Source organism: Brachypodium distachyon, chromosome 1, assembly GCF_000005505.3.
Source record: "Brachypodium distachyon strain Bd21 chromosome 1, Brachypodium_distachyon_v3.0, whole genome shotgun sequence".
Classification (NCBI taxonomy): domain Eukaryota; kingdom Viridiplantae; phylum Streptophyta; class Magnoliopsida; order Poales; family Poaceae; genus Brachypodium; species Brachypodium distachyon.
Window position 1 is genome coordinate 9,429,129 of NC_016131.3, and position 21,779 is coordinate 9,450,907.

At 40.1% G+C, this 21,779-nt stretch overlaps 1 protein-coding gene and 1 pseudogene across 1 annotated transcript; both read right to left on the minus strand.

The window, feature by feature from the left end:
* Positions 1-1,508: 1,508 nt before the first annotated feature.
* LOC100830258 (tankyrase-1) lies at positions 1,509-7,697 on the minus strand. The gene is made up of 13 exons (XM_003559536.4): positions 7,505-7,697; positions 7,308-7,376; positions 6,503-6,670; positions 5,586-5,717; positions 4,715-4,854; positions 4,491-4,607; positions 4,230-4,355; positions 3,821-3,973; positions 3,079-3,147; positions 2,896-2,991; positions 2,581-2,751; positions 2,411-2,490; positions 1,509-1,850 (listed from the first exon to the last, which is right to left on the minus strand). Exons 1-13 carry the CDS (start codon positions 7,629-7,631, stop codon positions 1,790-1,792), a joined length of 1,509 nt encoding a protein of 502 aa, XP_003559584.2. The 5' UTR covers positions 7,632-7,697; the 3' UTR covers positions 1,509-1,789.
* A 2,732-nt stretch (positions 7,698-10,429) lies between these two features.
* Positions 10,430-17,432, minus strand: LOC100830565 (annotated as a pseudogene).
* Between the last annotated feature and the right edge of the window lie 4,347 nt (positions 17,433-21,779).

Genomic DNA, 21,779 nt, shown 5'->3' on the forward strand with positions numbered 1-21,779 from the left:
TGCCAATGCAAAACGTAACACGTATCATGTAAAGCTTAATAAGTCTTTATACGGTCTAAAAGGAAGAATGTGGTACAACCGACTAAGTGAGTTCCTTACAAAAGGTATATTGTAGCAATGATGAGCGCCCATGCGCGTTCATTAAGAGATCCAAACGAATTATTTATGTATATGTTAATGATCTAAACATCATAGGCAACAAAGAAGATATTGAAAAAGCATGTAGTCATCTAAAAACAAAATTTGAGATGAAGGATTTGGATAAAACCTGTTTTTTCTTAGGTTTACAACTTGAGCATCTTGCTTCGGAAATATTGGTTCGCCAAGTTACATATATCTAGAAAATTTTCTTCAAAAACATATATCTAGAAAATCTTGGAGAAGGTTAGCATGAAAAATCATATTCATCTCAAAACGCATATTGTGTTTCGATCTCTAGGCGTACAGAAAGATCCATTCAAACCAAGAGTAGGTGGACAAATAGTCAAGCAGAAACATAAGTGATCAACTTGGCTGGGCCTATTTACCAATTCGTAGTATATTAATGCTACATACTAAACACCGAGAAGAACCCTAACTGTCAGAGAAAAGCCACTGCTCCAATCTTCATCGGTTTCTCTCACATCCAACAACCTATTAAACGCAGGAGGTGGGTTGAAGCATGGATCAACGTTTGTCCTATTGCTTTTCTAGTACCTTCAATGTAAGGCTTTGTGTGTTCTTGGTGGCGGCATGCTAACAGTGGAGGTGGCGATGCACAGACTAAAGATTTCCTGACTCCATCCTCGTTTTGGTGTGATTATCATGGTCTTCTCCATAGAATTTGTGCATTCCATAGTTCGTAATTTCATGATTTTGATCATTTTCGTCGCCGTTTCGGACGTGATTCAACCGTTTGACAACCTGTCTTGCGAGGGGCATGCCCTCGGCCACATTTCGTTCAATGATGTTAATCTCTCAACCGTTATGGACTGCCCACAGAGCTACGTAAAACCTACAAGGCTAGTTTAGCTCATACAAATTTGGTCATTTACGATTTCGTCATTAGAGATTAAGAAAAATATCAAGTTGTGAATGACATAACTAAAAAAGTTAGCTTCAAAGGTTTTGTGTAACTTTCAATCAGTGTTCGCCCCGCTACTCATTCCCCCTTGGGGAGTTGGGGGTGGTCCGTACGCCAATGCCACTAAAACCTATAGGCCCTCACTTGCACATCTATAGGTGATTGATTAAGACAATTTTGACCAACAGTTACTTTGTTAGTAGAAAATTTACGTGACATTTGCATTACGTTCGTATTTAACATTAGCTATGCACACAACTTTATATCACTGAACAATATTTTCAGAGTAACAGTCTGTCAAAACTTTGTTTTACCGTATTACTCCTAAAGACATTTTTTAGTTAGGCTGAACCTTTGTTTACCGAATTTTTCTTAACGGGCGAACTGCTGCTGGGGAAAGGGCAGCCGGCAATGGGAAGCTTCAGAATGTACACTTCAGGCATCATACCATCCAACAAAACCAGCTAACGACCGATTTGAAGATAGCTAACAAACAAAAACCATGAACAAGCTAAAGATTCAAGTAGCTAACTTGTACCCAATCATGGTAGACAAAGCACATAAATATTCAGAAACACAAACATTAATTAAAGCGCCAGCACAAGAAGCGATGTAGCGTAACACTCGGGCGTTTCAAATGAGCCACTACTTCATCAGTCGTCGACAAGCAGACGCATACGGTAAGGCCGCAAGGCACAACTGAACGCAAAGGAACTCGAGCACGCTCTAATCAGATGAGTCGTCACTTTGTTCATCACAATGTTCCTTCATTGCCTCAACTGCGTCCCTGAAAATGTTAAATGTTGCTGTTAACAAGCATCCAAGGTGGGACTCAAGATAACATGTGGATGCCATGTTCAATCTGTTTCAAAGTTTCTGAACAAGCAACAAGATAACATGTGGAGGCCACAACATAATTTTGCAACGATATAACATACAGCGTACAAGCAATAGAATTCACATAAAAAACATGCTTCACTTGATTGATTGTGAGCAGCATAATAACTCCCTCCGTTTGGGTTTACAAGTCCCACACGGAATTTTATGTCAAACCTTGAGAAAAAAATTACATTGGTAATATGAGATTATTGCGGCGCAAAAGATATATTGTTGAATTCATATTGAAAAACTCTTTCTAATGTATAACTTTTATATACATATAGTAAATATAATTTGAATAATTGTTGGTCAAAGTGTGGCACAAACTTCAATAGGAGCCTTGTATACCCAAATGAAGGGAGTAGCATAATGACAATGGTCCGTCACAAGTCATACCAGTTCTACATAAGCTATCCTTAGAAGATAAGGTATGTTCAAGAAAAGAAGGGCAATGGATGGAAAGAATACCAAAATGCTTCATGCATCTCCACACTTGCAGGATCCAGTTTCACTCCAGCCATGAATGCATCACATGCTTCTTTGTACTCCTACTTGCAGAATAAAAAGATGATGCAGATGAATACATAGGGGTGACGTGTAAAACAGCAAAGAATAACAAATTATATTTTTTATCTGACCTTGAGCACCATGAAGGCAGCTCCTTTCCGGTAGTAACCTTTTGGCCAATCAGGCCGCAGCCTTATGCAAGCATTAGCATCAAGTAGAGCAGCATGTGCTTCACCACTCTTTAGAAGGCAGAGGCTCCTATTTGAATACAGCGCTGCATCAGCAGGATCCACTTTGATGGCCTGCATCAAACCAAATCACAAGCACAATCTATGATCCCAGAATCAAATAGACAATCGTTACATCCATTCCAAGTAGTTGATGTACTAGAAATACGGAACTAACAGAGCGCTCTGGTAGGAAGATATGATGGCGCAACAATATACCTCATTGTAGAACTTCGATGCACCAGCATAGTCCTTTCCCTCTACTGCTTTTGCGCCAAGTAATTTCAGCTCAGCCTTCTTATCCTTATCACCTCCCTTGTCATATATCATTAAGAGAACTTACATATTATGAGTATGCATCCAACGTAACTTCCAGTAAGGTTGAGATGTGCGATTATATACCTTGGAAGAGGATTTTGATGGACCAGTGTCCAGTTTCTTGGTTGCTTTTTCTTTATCACTTTGCTTATCCTGAACCATAATGATTAAGTAGGCCACAAGTCACGAGGCATACAAAATATGTAAGGTTTAACAGATATGGAGACGCTTAATTTAACAACAAAACACAAACTAGCAACATTTGAGCACTCCTGAGAACAACAATTTTAACACTTCAACTCCACGGGCATGTTTAGTTACAAACAATTGGAATGCGCTTATTACAGTTCTTCCATCTCCAAGCCAGCCACCAGTGTTAGTAAAATTTTGGAATAGAAAAAATCTCAAAACTGGTCGGAATGGTGACTGAATATCACGATGTCATCTGCATGGAAAAACCTTTTTTGTTCTCCAGTTTTCCTGCAGGCAGCTATGAGAATCCTGTTTCAACGGTCATATTGGGTTCCCTATTGTGCTTGGGTTTCTCTCTAATGTTTGTTCATGACTTACTGGCTTTGTTTACCACATTGCATCCTTGCAGGAACTAGGCAAACCATGTCTGAGTGAATGGTATTTCTACCCATCTATTTCTACATATTTATTGAATGATATTTCTACCCATCTATTTCTATTTCTACATATTTATTATTTAGTCACCAGGCAGTTTTAGTGAAAACTATGGTCAATACTAGAGCAAACAGATTACACGCATAGGTCTCACAAATTAAAACATCGAAATAACTAAGCTGAAGAGTTTGGTTTGTACCTTGTTCTTTGGATTACTTGATTTTGCATGGACCATGATTCCTTCAACACTCCAGTTTGATACCGATTGAATTGGTGAAGTGAAAGGAAATAGAATCTCAACAAGCTTTCTTCTTCCAGAGTCTGCAGCGATTTCTATTGGCGTCATACCACCCTGTTATGTAAGAAAAGAACAAGAGGATGATATTAATGGAGCATCATCACAATATGTGTTAACAGAATACATAGGATATATCCAGCTAGCATGTTAAAAACAACAGGATACACTAAAGCAAATAATCAAGATATATCATTCCCTCGTGCTTCAGGAGTTGGCAAAACAACACCACCACCAGCGGTTTCAGTATAAGAACTGACATGGAAAATACCAATCAAGTTACAACAGCAACTAGCAAGAGTCAAGAACATACATGATTCATTGGAATGTTGGCATCTGCACCGACCTCCAAGAGGTACTCAACACATTCAGTTAGGTTTCTGCTGGTTGCAATCACCAGTGGAGTATCAGGATTTCGACAGTTCAAATCAGCACCACCCTGTGTACACAAGCAATTTAATCAAATTGAATCCGTGTATATTTACAATCCACATAAAATACAGAAATCCAGTAAAATCAGCATTGGATTTTATGCAGCAGTAACAACACAAGAAATGTGATTTGGCTACCAGACCTTGACAAGGAGCTTCAAGCACTTTAAAGCAACAGATTCACTCATTTGTCCAGGAGTAAAAGCAACACAAAGAACTACAGCCATTGGTGTACCCAAATCTGCCGAGACCCTGTTTGGCTACAAGTTTTTAGAGAAAGAGGTCATTTGACATGTAAAAGCAATTAACTCTACAGATACATGGTCTCAACTGCAAAGAGGAATAAAAAAAAACAATTACTTCTTACATCTGCATTGTGCTGCAACAAAATCTCCATGATGCCACACTTCCCATACGAAGCAGCAATATGTAGTGGTGTCCCTTCACAAGAGGAGACATCAACACTAGCGCCTTTAGATAGCAACAGCCGTACAAGTCCATCCTTTCCTAGAAAAAGAAGTATGGAGTGGCATTAACAAGAATATTTTGTTTGGTAGGTGACAAAATCTATTCAGAGGAAAGTTAAAAACTTCCAATCCTAGCAAATACATATCAAATAAACTTACCAGATAAAAAGTGGAACCGCTAAATCACTTAAACAGATTTTATGGAACACCCCCTCATGATTAGAGGACTAGGTTTTTATTTCATGAAATGTGTTTAAGTGATTAGAGGTGCCACCTTTCATCTGATCCATATCCATTTATTTAAGATATAGCGGTTAGGATTGAAAGTTTTCTAAGTTTTCATTGAATAGAGTTTTTCACCTGATACATTCTTATTTAGGAAGAAAAATCCAAAACTATATCATAGACCAGGACTACAGAATTCAAGTGGCGTGTGTTGTGTTCATGAACACACATACCCCAATGCACAAGACTACAAACAGAAAAATAAAAAATGAATTCAATGTCATATTGGAGAGCACGGAGAGCCAAATAGGCAGGAAAACTGAATCCATAAGGAATGTTACACACGTGGAAGGTAAATAGGTAATGCTTCAGGTAAATATGTCATCTAAATTCTAAACATAAAATGGGGGTCCGAGGGTGGTCATAATAACCAGACCGGCAGGACTTCAACATACAAAAATGAGCAATACTTGAAAACTTAATTTTAAGCAGCAACAAATTACTAGTAGTAAATATGCAGAACGTAAATAGGTGCACAAAGAGTACCTTCTTTTGTCCCATAGTGCAGAGGAGTAAAGCCTTTGTTGTCTTGCTTATCAAGATCAGCACCTCTGTCAAGCAAATACCTCACAGCTATTGCTTTACCATGCAGCACCGCACAAGCCAAAGGTGTCATGCCTACCAAGCGTTACAAACAAGCAATTTGATCAGATCATGATCAATGTCTGGCCAAATTATCACAGCATAATGCGAGGCATTGAACTTCCGCATGTGCATCATAGCCAAAGCCAAAGTATGACAACAAAATTTTCAGTAATTTACAAGAAATGCATATCAGGTGCAATACTAGGAGCAAAATCCACTTGCAGGTAATGGATACGACCCTGTTATTAACAACAAAAGGGATCATTCAGAAATCATGAGCATATGAAGCATCCAGTTACAACGGATTCTTAAAATCAGATTTGAAAGGTCATGGTCACATTAAGTACAGGAGGAAACAAAAATATTAAGATGCATTTAGCAGTACAGAAGGTCATGGTCACATTATGTGGAAATGCATGCACAATAGGACCTATACATGGACTTCTTTACAGTCCAAAACCACATGTGGAAATGCATGTCTAATCATAGTGTGAAAAAGAGGCAATAAAGGGAGAAATTGTGCAATAAAAAAATATACACAATGGAGAAAAGGATGCATACAACAAGTAATTGTGCATGCAGACAGTTTAGCATGCCAACACTGCACAATAGCAAACATAGACTATGGACTATACGACTATACGGTACAAGAGTACAACAAACGAAACCATATCGTACGTATTGGAAATCTAAGGTCAGAGATTAGTATGGTGTGCTGACAATTCAGAACCCCAATTAAAGATTTACATAGGATTACCAGCCAAAAATAAAGTTAATGAGAACAATGAAGCATTTAATCTAGAACAGCACACACATACCTGAATCATCTTTAGCATCCGCATTTATGTCAAACCCAAGCTGCTCTACCAAGTACTTGCACGTTTCCATTCTCCCTGTGCTGACTGCCTCATGCAGTGGCCCAAAGTCCTCCATCTCCAGAGAGCCAGTAGAATCACTCTCATTCCTTTCCATGTCCTCCACCATCCCTTCAAACCCCAAATTTCCAAAATACGTCAGTAAGGTACAAACTTGTAAAAGAGTCCAACTCATATTTTTATAATTCCTATAACGATTTAACGAATCATGTGTGAAACAATATTAAAGCACTCAGGAAATGGGAAATATGGCACCTTTCAACCTTGCCAAACCAGAAAATAGCATTATAACATTCCCGGATAAAAAAACAATGATCCGAACGAGCAATAATCAAGAAGGTTTTCCTCGAAAAATAATAATCAAGAAGGTGCATACAGAAATTACAGTATAAACAAGAACAAAAAAAAGGCTTCTGTTCCGAGTTCTGACCAGCATAACTAGATTCACCAAATAAAATCACGGGCATTTCGAGCAGAGACATGACACAACCCCACATAAACAAAACCGATAAAGCCAGGAACAAGCAAACCTAGTAACTATCATTATCTCTTCACTAATTTTCTGCAGGAGAAAGAAGAAACCGCATCCACGCGTTACAGTGACCACGAAGATAAAGTTAATACAGTGAGCGCGCGCCGAAAAAAATCCCTAACAGGGGGGCAAAACCCTAGTAAAACATTAAACCCTGTTTAAAAAAAAGCAAGGCCATTTCGGGAGGGGGCGGAAAGGAGAGTGGGGGATTCTCACTCATCGCGTGGTCGCGGTCGACGTCCGATGACGCGATCACGCGCTTCATCGCTTCCGCATGCCCGGAACCTGCACCGCAGCAAGGAAGACAGCAGTGCCACAGCCATTAGACCTCGACTAGCTAGGCCGGACCGGATGGAAGGGCAAAACCCAAGAGCAGAAGGGGAAAGGGAACGGATCGGGGCTCCGCAACGTACTCAGGCCGCACATCCCGAGCTGGGCTGCCATGAGACCCACGCTCGCCGCGATGTCTGCGCTGCTTCCCGGCGAGGGCCCGCTCCCACGCCCCCGTCGGCCGCCGCCGCGCCGCCTTCCCCTCGCCATGTAGAACACCCTAGAAACGAGGCGATGGGTGGGTTTGGTTGTGAGTTGTGACTGGGGTGAGTTTGATTTTGGAGAGAGGCCGATGCTTCCGGCTGAATCCTGGCAGCCTGCTTTATGGAATGGGAGGGAGCGGGAAAGTGGGAGAGGAATAGACACAGAAGCGCGGGGTGTAGCGGATCGGCCGAAACGTGTCGAAGCGGACGGACGAGATCGAGCGGGGAGCAGTTGGGAAGGCGTATCGGCTACGCGGCACCGGGGCCGTACCACAAATGCTGGCTCCTGCATTGGAAGCCTGCCGCGGTTTGAAACGAAAAATTATACCGGTCAGTAGCACTCATGATTTGATTTGAGTTTTGACCGGAGAGCAATTCGAACGTAAATTCTGACTCGGATGATATTTAGCTCAGAGAAAAGTATATTCTTCGTTTCTCAACTTGTCGAACAGTACGTAAATGGTTTTCTCAACTCTTTTTCTTATACTTTTAATTCCGCATTTGTTGAAACCGGACAATGGTTCCTTCCCCCATTTGAAGTGGTATTATTGTTGATATGTCATGGTTTTGGCCTCAAAATACTAGATTGTTTTTTTTTCTTTTGACGCAAACAAGTTGACTTGAGGGATTGAACGAAAAGTGATGCTAATTTGATAGGGTAACATGACAATTCTTGGGCTAAAATCATGATAAGATGCCACTAAACCGCTTTGGATGGGATGAGGGACCATTCGTGTCCGGATAAAAAGTATATGAAAAAATATGAGAAAATTTGCGTACTTTTCGACAAGTTGAGGGACGGAAGATGTACTCTTCTCTAAATTCAATGCTAGCCAATCACAAGGCCATCTTCAATGTTTAGACCCTGAAGCAAGCGCTTAAAAAAAGACCTAGTTTTTTTACGAAACAGCCGCAACGAACTATTTATTGCCAATAGAGAGTCGAGTGAATCGACCCAAAGAGTACACATGAAACACGGAAAAACAAGGTACAACTAGAGAAGGGAGGGGAGGAAGGGGGAAAATAAAAGTCTAGGGTACATCATCCGACCCAGAAACTAGCTCCCCAAGCCCAGCCCCGGCGAGGCGCCACGCCGCCGCTTCATCCTTGATAATGCACATGACAGAATCCGGTTGCAGCAGTTTGAAAGAGCTAGCCTGCTCAAGAAGGTTTTAAGGGAGAGCAAAGGTATCACACTTGCCTACAAACCTCGCTTCTTTCTCTTCGTCGCACCATGCTCCTCCTCCCTCCTTAGTGAGGCACTCCTCCTGGCAACGTAAAGCCAGGACGTGCCTCTCTAAACTTGAAGGCTCACTACTCATCAGGTGCCAAGTGGCTACCTTACTTTTTCATTCACTTTCCCCGATTATCACGTGATTAGATTGTCACCATCTAGCCCCTTGGCGATGGCAACTCCTATGTTCATGTTGTAAGATTAGGTTTCTAAAATCAATAATGCAAACTCCAATCATCTTAATGTGGCATCAAGCGATACAAACACAAAAATTCAACCCTTGACCTCTACGCATGAAGGTATATACATCTCATCAAGGTAGTAGAACAAATAAAAAATCGCATGGTAATCTACCAAGAGAAGAGAAGCAACTCTACGCCTCATGTGTATCCTGACCACGCGCTCGAGCCGAAGACACACACCTCTTGGCCAAATTACCGTCCCCATTCATTAAAAGCGTAGACCATGTACAAACCAGACAGAAGACAGATTGCACGCTTGATCGCCTTAAGTTTCAAAAAAATGATGTTGCCGTGTAGCATGCAGTAGCTCCACGGCGATGCCGTAGGCCACCGTGCCACGTAGGACAGGAAATTGGCGTCCTGGTTTTCTTCTTCATCAGGTTCTTCTCGAGTTTCCTCTGGAACAAGAGCGGAACATGTCAGACGCCGTGTGGGCATGGATGGATGTCGTCACGTCCGCCAGCATTATGGCCAGGCACCGCCCGGCCCCGAGCGTTGACGAGGACACAAGGTTAGTAACCAGGTGATTTCCCGCGCGTTGCCACGGAAAATTTTGTTTGCACATCTAAACATGATTTTAGGGACAAATGATGATAATATGATCGAATACAAAAGAAATATGAATAATATATGACCAAATGACTTCATCATCCAAACAAAATAGCAACAATTTTGATGTACATGAACATTAACAACTTTGACAAAAACTTGGATATTCACAGTTCTTAGAAAGAACTACATACATACATACATACATGAAAATATGAATACTTTGTGAAATATTTACATACAACATGAAGGTGAAAAGTCTTAGGAGATAAAAGGTTGAATTGTAAGAGCCACCAAAATAAATTGCTTATGGACTACATTACATGACGTGAATGATGTGTACAATTAGCATGTGGAGCTTGCAAACAAAATGCATTTTAGTGAGGAACTTTATATATATTATATTTCGCAAAATATTTACATACAACGTTAAGTTAAGGTAAAAAAAATCTTAACAGATAAAAGGTTGAGTTGTAGGGCCGTCAAAATGAATTACTTGTGGCCTATAACACATGATGTGAATGGTGATATTAACAATTAAATGCATTTTTGTGGAGATCAACTTTATAAATATTATAGATTGGAAATAAAGCAATTAATTGTTCGTCTGAAATCTCTCTACCAAACTAACAAGAGCATGTTCGGTAACTAGTTAAGAGTACTGCCATTCATTGCTCATCTATTCGGGATCCGCATTCATTGCTTGTCTAATCGGGACCAAATCCATGTATGCATCAAATCTCGAATCGAAAGCCGCGTAAAGCCCAGACGTGGAGAAAGGAATGCTCGTATGAAAATTAGCAGACCAGTGAAGGTATCGATACCCCATTTTTCTTAGATGAACGTATCCATACCGCATTCAAGAGCACATACATGCATAGGACTCTTGCGGTAAATCGAGCCTTGCTCCACACCAGTACTACAGTACAATACTGCATATCGAGACCAAAAGGAAAGCATTCTTTGGAGTAACATGCAAACCATTATTACAAGTACTTGCGTGCTGCGTTTTCCAGATATATAGTACAACAGAAAGGGAATTCTACTGGAACCGTGTGCAGTCACGGCCACCCCGAGCACTAATCAAGTTCGTAGAGACTTGGTTCAGACTGTTCCTTCCTCATCGCCTCAACTGCAGCCCTGAAAGTGTTAGCGAAATGAATTCAGAATGGTGGTTCCAGATAACCATTGAAAGGTTCACATAAAAAAAAACATTGACACCATGCAATCGCTAAGGTCCATCAAACATGGTCCATAATATCATTAATGTTAAAGGTATTGAGAAATTGTGCTAAAAAGGAAATGTTATCCGATGTTACCGATACGCTTCCTCCATCTCCTTATTTCCTGGTTTCAGTTTCAAGCCAGCCAAGAATGCTTCAGATGCCTCTTTGTACTCCTAAGAACAAAAGCATAAAGCAGAGATTATCTACGAGGTGATGAATAAAGGAATCAGCAGGAGACTAGTAAATTGTACTACTCCCTCCGACCCATATTACTTGTCTCAAATTTGCCCAATTATGGATGTATCTATGTTTAAAAAGCGTCTAGACACATGTAATATTTCGACAAGTAATATGGGTCCGAGGGAGTAGCAAGTTTTCATTTTACCAGGAGCGACATGAGGGCAGCTCCTTTCCGGTAGTAACAACCTTTATTCCACCCAGGCAACAGACTTATGCAGGCATTGGCATCAAGCAAAGCATTATGTTCTTCATCACTCTTTAGATGGCAAAGGCTCCTATTTGAATATAGCACTGCGTCGGCAGGATCCAGCTCAATTGCCTGCATCAAGCCAAACATAAGGACTAAGCACATATTCCAGAATCAAACTAGAATTATTCTGCTTCAAAGGCGTGATACGCTTTAGCTATTTTCTACGATTCCTACCCATAGCTCTAAATTTAAGTTCTTGTGGTTCACCACTACCTACACCATATTCTATTAGATTCCAAATTATGCTCGCAATTTCATCGGAGTTGGGATGTCATTGTTAGTGACTTCATGTCTACCAAGCAGGTGCACCTGAATGTATACACCCTTTATAAATTAATTATTGTATGGTGTGTTCAAAACATATGAGTACACTGATGTTTGATGTACACTTTAAGTGAAGCTAAACTAGCCTGTGACTGAATGCCAAGGTTAAAATGCTAAGCGTAGAAAGTTCATAGCTGAAACCCATCAGAATATCAGACACCAAACAGCCCTGTGAACAAGTTAAAACATTGACGTAAAGTTTTTAAGAAATAATCATGTAAATATTTAGGAAAAGATACAAATCAACAAGAACTTTGTGCATTCGCAGGCGTATCAGCTCCAATTTGCAAAAGGCATTCTAAACCATAAGCAATACTGCAAAGATTCTTAGAAGTGGAAAAAGCAGCAGCCCTTAGAACATGTACATAGGCAGCATGTTAAGTGTTCTATTCTAGCTAATGTTGAGTACTTGGTGAAATAGCTATATGGAGATAACAGTGCTTTGTAACAGCTTTTAAGTAGCAATGGTATCGAAAATGATTGCACAACAACATATACCTCAGTATAGAATTTTTATGCAGTAGCATAGTCCTTTCTCTCAACTGCTTTTGCACCACTTGATTTCAGCCGGGCCTTTCTGTCCTTGTCAGTTGTATTGTCCTAGATCATTAAATGAAATTAAATAAAAAAATACAGATGCTGGCAAGTTTATCCAACAAGTGCGAACGAGAACAGCAACAATGTTAGAACATCAAGTATCAAGGTTAAGGAACTCACATCATTAACTGGACCATTGGCCTTTGTGCAAACTTCCAGCAAGTACTCAGCACATTTAGTTAAGCCTCTGCTAGTTGCTATCACCAATGGAGTCTCAGGAATTGTACAATTGACATCAGCACCAGCCTGAGGATCAACAAATATACAATGAACGTGAACTGGGTACCAAATGTGTTTTCACGTAAGATTTCCTCCAGCAATGAAAATACAAAAGAATGCGAACTGGATACCAGACCTTGACAAGAAGTTTCATGCACTTTAAGCAAGTGGGTTCATCCATTCTTTCAGAAGTGGCATAAAGAGTTGTAGTCAGGGGTGTACCAAACTTCCATGATACCTTATTTGGCTGCAATTTGGTTTTTGAAAAATGTCTTTCCAGTTCCCATGTAAAAGAAACAGAATTCAAGAGATACAAATAAATACATCCAAGGAGCTAGATAAGTTCGTAAGTGCACGTGCCACTATAAATTTGTCAGATGGAAATATATCTCCAGTGTGAATTCCTGTGCCTAAACAATTCACCCATAAGATTTCAAAATTGGCTTTACTGGCACAATGACTAAAAGGAAAATGCAATGTTCTATGGTACCATCATATGCTAGTTGGCTACCAGAGCATATAAGGCAATATATGCTGCCTTAACAATCCACCAGCCATGATTTTGAGCAAGTATCAGATAGAAGAAACACAAGAGATGAATAATAAAACAACCATACTGACGGAGTCTCTCCTACAGTTTTCGGTCAAAAAAATAATAAAACAACCATGAACAGAGAATAGTCGAAGCAGCGAACATATGTAGAAAACATAACTATAGTAAAATGAAAGCATGTACAAAGGACATTGAACCCTGTTTGGTATGCTTTGGCCATAAACCATTAGCTTATGACCAATGCGGTTCGGGCATAAATGCAGAACTAAAAACCCAGTGTGTATCAAAAAGAAGTTTGTTCCTCTCCCCAAGGATCTCTAAGAAAATCAGCTCATGAAATTATTGTTTCTGAGCCATCCCAAATTGGAACTTTGCTATTGCCAAAAGAAAAGGAGTAAGCTCAAGTAAAAGAACATCAATTTACAAATTACATCTGCATGGTGCTCCAACAAAATCTTCATAACACTGAACTTCCCATGAGCCGCAGCAACAACTAGAGGTGTCCCTTCCGGAGACGACACATCAACGTCAGCTCCATTCGATAGCAACAGTCTTGTTATAGCATCATATCCTAGAAAGAAAGAAAGAAAGAAAGAAAGAAAGAAAATAACATAAAACCATAAAACTCAAATATGAATGTGAAAGAACCTCCCTCCCTCTCGCTATCTCTCTTCATGGATCATGTGCATGCCGTTCATCGTGAGTGCTAAGCGAAACCATTAAAGGCACACGTCCACCAGTGCAAATGACATGCTTTACGTAGAAGAAGGCAGCAATGCAGTTTTGAATCTATCTGTCCTGTTAGGACACAAACAGGTCGACAAAAAGTTTTGGCTCTGAAGAGTTTATTTTGGCATATCATAAAAGTTGTATAGCATAGCACACACTTATGTACTATCACTCTCCCAATTCATGTGAGGTTCTGAGCTGGCATCGCAATCATAGACACAAAGTAGGGATGGTCATCCTCATAACCAGATTGGACAGCATTTCAATAGGTAAAAATAGAATATAAGACGCCAACTGTGGTTTTATACAGCAGAAGTCAGTAATCATTTAGCATGAGAGTAGAAATACAGAAAGGTGCAAAAATGGAACCTGCCGCTGCTGCCTCATGCAGAGGTGCCAAGCCTTTAGAGTCTTTATTATTAGGATCAGCACCTTTATCAAGAAAATACTTTGCAGTAACCACTTTACCCTCCATCGCCGCACAATACAAAGGTGTCACGCCTGCCAAAAGCGTTACAATCAAGCATTTTAGTTAAGCGTTGACACCCCGAGAGATTGTGAAAACTAAGGGTGGGACATCAACATAAGAAGGTGGAAGTGGAGTTGTCTGTATAGCAAAGGAAGAAGAGGAACTGTGTGTGTTCCAGGATTTCCCCCAAATTAGGACATGGTATCATCACGTATAAACAAGGCACTGAAATTAATACTCTTAACACAAACTATCATTCACACACATACCAGCTATCTGCTTACTGTTAAGAAGCAAATTTCATCACTAGCATTGCTTGCATCATGCCATAGGAACACACAGGAAAACATGTAAGAAAATGGATGTAAAGAGTTTCATAAACTGACATGAGAAAATGTATGAAACAGAAGGGTCTATGAACGGACATAACTTTCCAACCAACATAACATTGTATAAGGTAAATAAGTGTAAATTGAAAAGAGTAAAATTCTAAAAATAAGAACAAAAACAACGGAATCAATGGTGCTTACAACAAGAGATACGGAGTAATATTTAAGTATTACTCGGTGTATCACCATGCTACAGGTTTCTTTCTGTCTATTACCACTAACAACTCGTCATTGTCACGTGTTTATTGATGTCTCTGTTTATTTTCAACAGGACATGTAATCTGTCGTGGAACATTAATTTTATTGTATAGCAAATGGGCAGAACCCCTACCGTTCCTCCTAAAGAAAATGTGCCACATCATGGATGACTAGTAACTGTAGTAATTTTGAATTGATGAGATTGGTTGTAATTAAATGAGTGTTTCTACAATTGATTGAAAACTTTCCATTAGTTACGACATGTAAAACTAATGGATTGATTTCTTAATCGGAAAAGAAACTAATGGATTGATTTGTAATTAATTAGCTTTCCATAATTAATGGGTCGGTAGCATTGATGGATGGTGGGTGATTAAAACATGTTGGACAACATACATTATTGAAGCAATGTGGACGTTGGATTTAGCCAGTTGGATGGCTGAAATCTTTCAGATCCGCCATCAGTCGTGCTTTTAGTACATTAGTTGTATACATAGATACAGATATAGATAGATGGATAAGAGTCAGATTTATAGTAAAGGGCCCCATCAGTGTTGGCATGCTAATTTGGTATTTTTCAGCAATAAGTTTAGAACATATCCACACTCCATAAACAATGAAATCATAAAGTACAAGAAAACAGAAGGTCTAGTTTGGAAAGAAAAAAAAAGGCAAGGCCTATCAAATAAATTATGGATAATTGACAAAGCTGTTGCATCCTACGAGCCAAAACTAGTCAAAAACATGAAAGCATTTAATTTATCACTTGGAAATCACGTACCAGAGTCATGATTATCAGCATCAGAATCAACATGAAATCCAAGTTGCTCCACCAAATACTTGCACATCTCCACATTACCCGAGCTTGCTGCTGAATGCAATGGCCCAGAGCCCCCCATCCTCACAGAGGCAAGTGACTCTCTATCATCCTCATCCATGTTGTCTACCACGACTTGAATACCCAATTTCAAAAGAACCACCGTAAGGCACAAACTTCATATATTCCAATTTCTACCAAAATTCACGGCATAATAATAGAAAAAAAATCCTCAAGACATGGAGGGTAATCGGTACCTTCCAATGCACATAATACAACTTTACCAAGAATAACCGACTCCAAAAGAATCAAATAATTTAAAGCAAACAGATCATCACAAAGTGGCATTTAAAAGTGAAAAGAAAGCCCAAGAGGTTTGCTGGTACACCCCCTTATAACAATGAGCGGTGGAGATTAAACCTTAATCCTTTATTAATAAAGTGTAATTTAGTCTTTTTGACTGGGAGGAAATATTCAGCATAATTAAGTCTGATAATTGGCATTATATACTTTTTAGACTCGAGAAATCGGACTCTGATAATTGGCTAATTGATTGCCAATATTGATTAATCAATTACGGCTACAGCTTCCGGTAAATCATCCAGCCCTAACTGGTACCAGTCTTTGGCTTCACTAGAAATCAAAGAGCAAACTATGTGCCATGCACACTATTATAGATGGGATGCGGTCAAATTTTCACAACAGAAAAGGCAATGGCTTGATATATTAGATTACACTAGACCGACATTAAACCAAGGAGAAACAAAATTTTCAGATCAGCATAACATAAATCAATTCAATTATTGCAGTTGACAAGAAAGATCAAGCAACAGCTGCACGTCAAAAGTTTCTGCTGTCCTGGATCAGCAAGCAGCGCACCGCCAAGAGAAACTGTTAGGTTTAGTTCCATGATGGTCTCGCATGGCCCTTGGTAGGCCCGCTGTTAAGTTATCCATTCTAAACCTTTTTTGAGAGCTATCCATTTTAAACCTGTTTACTACTACTGCGAGTACTCCATTAGTCAAGGAGTAAAAGTACATAATTACACCTCTCACCAAATTGCTTTAAGATCCGTAACTATTTTTAAGAAGGGGATGTGCGGTGTACCGAAACAAAGCTGAAAACCCACATGCGAATTTCTTCGAGCGGAACGGGCACACGAGCGCACACTCCAAAGCCCCAAACGAGCGTGCGCGCGCAAAGCCTAAGAAACCCCCCGGCTAAAACCCTAGTACTACCCCATGCGTGTTCTAACAATGCTATTACAGGGAGCACTTTACCGTACCCTTGAGGCGGTCGATGTCGCCATCCTCACAGGCCAAGAGGAACTGCATCTGCGGCGACCAGCCGCCGGTACCTAGAGGACGCACGACACAGGCCGCGATTAGAGACCTCGATCGACGCTCGTAGAGCAAAAACTCGCCCAAAATGGCGGAGCAAACGTGTTTGCGCACGTACCCATGTCGGTAATCTGAATACCATGGCGTGCGGCGGCTTCCCTCACGGTCTCCGCGACTCGCTGGATATCGTCCGTGCTCACCGTCCCGCGTCCCCTTCTACCTCCACCTCCCGCTCCGCCACCTCCGCCGCGGTTACGCCTCCCCCTCGCCATAGAAAACTCGAGAGCACTCTAGAAGCAGATGGATGGTCTGGGCCTCTGGGGTTGGGGGCGATTGCTTCTAGGGAAAGGAAGTGCAAACGCCAAGCGGGGAGTTGATTTGATGGCGGTGCAGAGAGAGAGAGAGAGAGAGAGGGCGGAAGGGGCGCGGCGCGTGCTTTCACGGGAAAAATGGCTATGCGTATGTGCAGGCTGTAGCAGAGAATTGGGCCACGCGTGATGGACGGGTGGGATGTAAACGCGCCGGGCGGGTCGATATTGGCCATGCAACATCGGTGTCGTCGTGCCAGGACCATGGTCAAGGCTCGATCAAGGAGAATCCGGGAGGTGCGTCGGTTCGGGGTATGTTTTCCTGCTCCCTCCTGTCAGTAAAAAATATCCTCCGCTTACAAAATTTGTATGGGTAAAAAATGCGTGACATTTTTAATGGGTTGGAGGAAGTAATTGTTTCCGTTGAAGCGTAAGGAATAATTGACAAGATATCACTATGCAAAACCAAAGTTTCAAAATACCACTGAAATAACCATCCATTTCAAAATATCAGTGGTTATTCGAGTGGTATTTTGAAACCTTTGGTTTTGCATAGTACTCACTCCGTTTCATAATTCTTGTCTCAAATTTGTCCAAAAATGAATGTATCTATTCCTAAAAAGTGTCTAGATACATATAAGATTTCGACAAGAATTATGGAACGGAAGGAATATTACATAACTTTTCGTAGGATAAAAAATGTCAAATTTGAGACCCCACTGACGCAATAAATTGAAGCTCTTCACGTGAGACATGTGAGAGTCACACGTGAGGAGAATCGTTGAAGTATAAGTTGGTTGCTTTCCTCAATTAGCTTGAACTTTTTGGTGAATTGGTTCGGTGCGTAAAACTCTTCACTTTTGTTCCAATTTATGACGCACTTTTCCAAATTTTAGAAATTTCATATTACATGATTTGTGTGTTATGTATTAATCCCTTTATCTCTATTTTAACATCAATTTTTATATGTGTTGAACCATTTTGTTGTCTCCGTGCTAGTGTTTTGATTTGGTATTAGCATTTTGAGTTCGCATTAGTGTTTTTTCAACATTAACTTGATATTTATTCTTTCTCTTTCCAATATGTCTTAGCTATAAGACCGCTCTTAATACATCGTCTCTTAGGTGTTGTCCTTTAGTTTATAATAAATGTTAAGAGACCATCTCTATAATGAAACAGATATTTAGTAGCTTTGTGAGAGAAGATTAATGACTTTGTATTGATTTACGTGAAGAGACGGTTTCTAGCATAAGGGCAGCAAAGTGTCTAAGATAGCATGCTAAGAGACCCCCACTGGGAGAGGCCTAAGGGCATCTCCAACGGGCCCTGCAAGCCGGTACTAAAGCCTGACATCTAAACACTAAGATGACGTGGACAGTCAATTAAGGAGAGAAACAGAGAAACCGTATATGAGGGGAAAAACGGGCACTTCACCAATACCAAGACAAAGTATCTATTGAGTTTGTTGTTGGAACTGTATTGTTACGAAGAAAGGCATATCAGCGGGGCCCACCATAGTTATTGATCAATCTGCACCCAACATTTTACTTGCATGTATTGGCTACTGACATCTTGGTAACAAATCATAATGTCGATTGTTGGAAAAGTTGTTACTATCCCTGCTGTTTTATACCTTTTATCCTCATTGTACCTGACTATTGAAGTTCCCTCAGGACACTCCCAATGCTCCACCATGTACCGTATCTTAAGCATGTCATGTAGGCAAAAAGCTGATGTGACACCCTATTTAATGAAGAACGAGAAGGCTATGATATCTTAATTTAGAAACAAACAACTCTTAGCGCTAAACCAAGGAAATTCATAATTTCTCTCATAAAAGCATAATAATTGAGAGCTCGTTTAGATACTCCATCTGTTTCTTCAATTAGGACGTATTTTGTTTCCTTTGACCGAGCGTTTAATCCATTAATATAATTTTGCGGAAAAAAATTATATCATTGCATTCGTATTCAAAAGTACTTGTTTATGGTTATGATTTGTATTGTAAAATTCATACCATTGCATTCGTATTCAAAAGTACTCACTCCGTTCCATAATTCTTGTCGAATTATTACATGTATCTAGACGCTTTTTAGGAATAGATACGTCCATTTTTGAGCAAATTTGAGACAAGAATTATGAAACGGAGGGAGTACTGATATTTGCAAAAAATAAAAATATATCATTGCATTTGTATTCAAAAGTACTACTTATTTTTGCGAAGAAATCATCAGAAGTCAAACACCATTTATTATTGTATTGCAGTTTTTAGTAACTCTACAATTTTTTATTTATTTTCGAATCGAGCCTTCCCATTTTCCATTTAAAAAAAAGGAAACAACAATGTCTCTTGCAGCAAGAAGCAGAAATGACAACAAGAAAAACGGATTCGAACACCAGCAGTAAACGCATAGTGCCACAACCGCTCGGCTGTAGCACTATGGGGCAAAAACCTGCTGCCACCATTAATAAGTTCTACGCAATGAAAAGCAAAAAGCCAAGCATCTAGGTTCACAGCCAAAATTCTTTATTACAGGCCCACACGAGGGGCCGGAATTCCAACATACACTTCATCTCACTAGATTATGCTGGCGCGATGAGTTTCTATGAAATGACGCAGAAAACATAATTGATGAGTAGATAAATAACTGTGCTGGAGAAAGGAGCAAAATTATGTTTATCTAGTCATTTTCATCAAGTACTAGAAAAATCATGTTTTAACAGAGGCCAAAGTTCCATCTCATCTCATTAATTAGAAGTTTGATGTCTGATTAGTTAGCAAAAATTGACAAAAACCATTACAACATTCTTATGGGCCAACATGGGACATGATAGCTCCCGGTGGTTCCATGGAACATGACAGCTCCTAGGGCCGCCAAGAAGATACCAATGATATCATTTCTCGAGCCGGCGACTTCAGACGGTTGCATGAAGCCTGCATCAACTTATGTCAATCAGTTGACTAACATGTCAATGACAATATAATTTCAATTAACAAGCTTCGTAGACGAAAGAAGGAAGCCTCTTTGAGATTGCCCCGCACGGACACCACCTCGTGTAACAAGTACCAAGTAGGCGTAGAATTCTCAACGAAAGAGTTTTAAGGCGGCAACCGGGTTAATTTGACACATGCAACTGTAATTCTTGAATATTCATAAAATGCACTGTATTCTCGTCCTTTGAAAATGCCATTGCATTGGCATCTTTTGAACCATTAACAACAATGACAACTTTTAGAAGAATTTGTAGTGGCATTTTTTGAAAGATAAGATTGCAGTGACATTTTTCGAATATGCGGTAATAGGATGGCATATATCAAATTAATCTAAAAAATACAAAAAAAGTTTGGACCGGACTATATGGAGCACATGTGGCCGGGCTAATTAGTATGCAGCGTTTAGTTATATCTCCTTGCTTTTCAATCTCAAAATCATGTATCTCTCAAACGGTCCATCCGGACGATCCGGTTTTACCTTTAGGTCAATCGTCGTGAGAACCACAAAACTAGATTCCATGTTGCTATGTTCTGGTGACTTTTTTTTTCCATCAGGACTTAGCATGTTATGATCATTGTTTACCCAGATATGACCATGTGGTTACCATGTTAAATATCACCTGGTTTTTCTTTAGGGAAAGGACATCATGGCTAGCTTTATTAAGGATTAAACAAGAGTCACATCATCAATGAGTAAAGGTAAAACAAAATTAGGAGGACCATCCAACCAAACACTCGGTGGATAGACCCTACCGACTCTAGCTAGCTCATGAGCGACTCTATTAGCTTCTCTAGGACAATGCTCTTTGCCAAACCCCTTCAAGGTCTCCAAACAATCGATATAAATTGCCGATGCCGCCGACGTGGGCCAATTGCCGCTTGTCATTTCTTGAACCACTTCACTGCAATCCAAATTTATAAGCAAGTTCGAGAAGCCTAAGCTTTGCGCGAACAGGATACGACGCTGCAAGGCCAAAGCTTCAGCCATGGTAGGATCATATACCACCGAAATCACGCTGTTTGTAGCACCCACGAACGCACCATTAGCATCTTGAATAACAGCCCATGTCGATCCCTCTTCCAGGTCCTCAAGATAAGAAGCATCAATATCACCTGGTTAACAGGTTATAGTCCCGAGCTATAACTTGCGTTGTTAAATCGAGCTTGCAGCTTTTGCTATCTGTAAAATGGTTGAAGTTAGGATTGAGCCCGGGGGCGGCCTCAGTTTACCCTTGTTTTCTTTTTTTTAGGCTAACTTCCTTGGGGAGTAGTCTTTCTTTCCTTTCTTTTACCTTTCAAGAAATAGTTTGTATGAACTTACTGCTCCGTTTCTGCTTTAAAATGGAGTGTGGCCGCAAGTTTTGCGAGCGGGTTAAAAAAAAACAGGTTATAGTCACTTGATTTTCGGTAATATCATTTGGTTATCAGTTTGCTAAACGTCAACGTGCATCTGTAAATACTTGGATCATTATACTT